General features: G+C 37.6%; 1 protein-coding gene across 1 annotated transcript; it reads left to right on the plus strand.

The window, feature by feature from the left end:
• The first annotated feature begins 741 nt into the window (after positions 1-741).
• Positions 742-1,707, plus strand: LOC112512218. The gene has a single exon (XM_025118084.1). It carries the CDS (start codon positions 742-744, stop codon positions 1,705-1,707), a length of 966 nt encoding a protein of 321 aa, XP_024973852.1.
• Positions 1,708-1,986: the final 279 nt, after the last annotated feature.

Here is a 1,986-nt window from a genome sequence, read left to right on the forward strand (position 1 = left end):
ATCCCTCCTAATTGAGGAGTTGACGGTTTAACTAGTTGCATTTAATTGAGTTGTTATCGAGTTTGGTTGGGAGGGTTTCACGGGTTGACGAATTTTTATACACCTCTATAATAAAAGTTTCAAAACTTTATATTTAATGTGGCAAAATCTCATGTTATCATAATTTTTTTTACTCATTTTGAACAATAACTTGTTTGTCTTCTGAAATTTGATGAGGTTGATATCAAATTTATCATCCACATCATCATATGTTACAAAATCAATTGATTACCGATTAAAATTTATATAAAATACATATTAATTAAGATAAAGAAGAAATTAAATTATTGAATTTTACCCAATTAAAATCAAAAAGAATTTTTATGGGAAAAAAAAAAGATGAAAATTTATTAAAAATTCAACGATTATTCGTTGCCGGTGGAATAAACCCTTCTTCCGCTGGATATGCCCCCAATCCGTTGAAGACCATAATTTATGCTTACTGAACTTGTACTGTACAAACTCCTGATGCATTCCAAACTCGGTCCCTGAAAGTCTACTTTAAAAAAGGAACTGTCGAGATAACGATGATTTATTATGGAGTCATCTGAATAAATTATATTATTTTTTAATAAAAATCCATTTTTGAAAACGGAATATTCCGGAGTAAAATTCCTTTGTAATTTTCTTCTATAAATTTTAAGTAAATTCCTCTTTGTTTTTTGTAGTACACACTTCCAGTACAATTTTCTTCCCATCAAAATGGCGGTTTTCGCTAGAACAAAGCGGGTTTCCGATCGGCTAGATGACCGTGTGAAGGATAGTATCGTCGGCCGTCATCGGAGAGAACCGGTGTATGTTAGCAGTGGAAGCGAACACAGCGCCACCGGTAGTGGTGGACGTAATGAGGATTCATCGTCTTCACCTCATCTTTCGAATCTGCTTCATTGCTTTCTCGAGCAATCAGAAGGAGAAGAAGGAGGAGGAGGTGGTGGTGTAGGTTGTAATAGCGACGCCGATGATGACGGTAAGGAATATGATTCGGATTCCGATTTGGATTGTGAATCTGATCGTACGGATGCAATTGTTGAAATTGTGGTTTCGATGTTGAGGAAGCAAAATGTTGATAGATTCAGAAGTGTGTTGTTGGCTAATGTTTTGAAAGGTATGGAGATTTTTCACTCCTTGAGACCTAACAAACAAATTCTCCATAGGAATTTAATGTTATTTCTTCAAAATGTTGGTTACAATGCGGCGATTTGTAAGACGAAGTGGGAGGGATGTGGCGGACTTACCGCCGGTAATTACGAGTTTATCGACGTTGTCCGATCTGATTCCGGCGTTCGCTACTACATAGATCTCAACTTCGCCGGAGAGTTCGAGATCGCCAGACAGACCAATCATTTCGACCGCCTATTGCAGATCCTTCCGACGGTTTTCGTTGCCAAAAGTGAAGATCTAAAACAGATGGTGAAGTTGATGAGCGATGCCGCGAGACGTTCGTTGAAGAGTAGAGGATTACTCCTCCCTCCCTGGAGAAAAAACCGGTTCATGCAGAACAAGTGGTTCGGTCCGTACCGACGGACGGTGAGCTACACCCCGACGAATATGTCGTCGGCGTCTGCAGTTCCGGCGAATTCAACACCGTCTACCGTCAAATGTCGTTCGGTCGGATTTAACGCCGTTAGTAACACCCCGTTGTTTCCCGCGGCAACCCGTACGAGATAAACTAAAATATTTCGTCTACTACGTAAATAACTTTTAGTTTTGATAAATAACGACGTCGATATTTCGTTAAAGAATTTGCACGTTTCTTTCTTTTGGTGGACCGCAGACGATGCCACGTGGTAGATGATTACAAGCCATTGATTATTATAACCCTCAACAAACATATAAAAGAGAAAATAATCCATATACACAAGAACCTATAATATATTATAAAGTATTTAATAAAATCTTTTTAAAAACTATTTTTTATATATAAAATATTATGTATTGATGTATATT

Source organism: Cynara cardunculus (assembly GCF_001531365.2).
Source record: "Cynara cardunculus var. scolymus isolate 2C chromosome LG 5, CcrdV1, whole genome shotgun sequence".
NCBI classification, from domain to species: domain Eukaryota; kingdom Viridiplantae; phylum Streptophyta; class Magnoliopsida; order Asterales; family Asteraceae; genus Cynara; species Cynara cardunculus.

What these genes read in the sequence shown, in the direction of transcription:
- LOC112512218 (XM_025118084.1), top strand. Translation starts at nt 742, where the DNA reads ATGGCGGTTTTCGCTAGAACAAAGCGGGTTTCCGATCGGCTAGATGAC.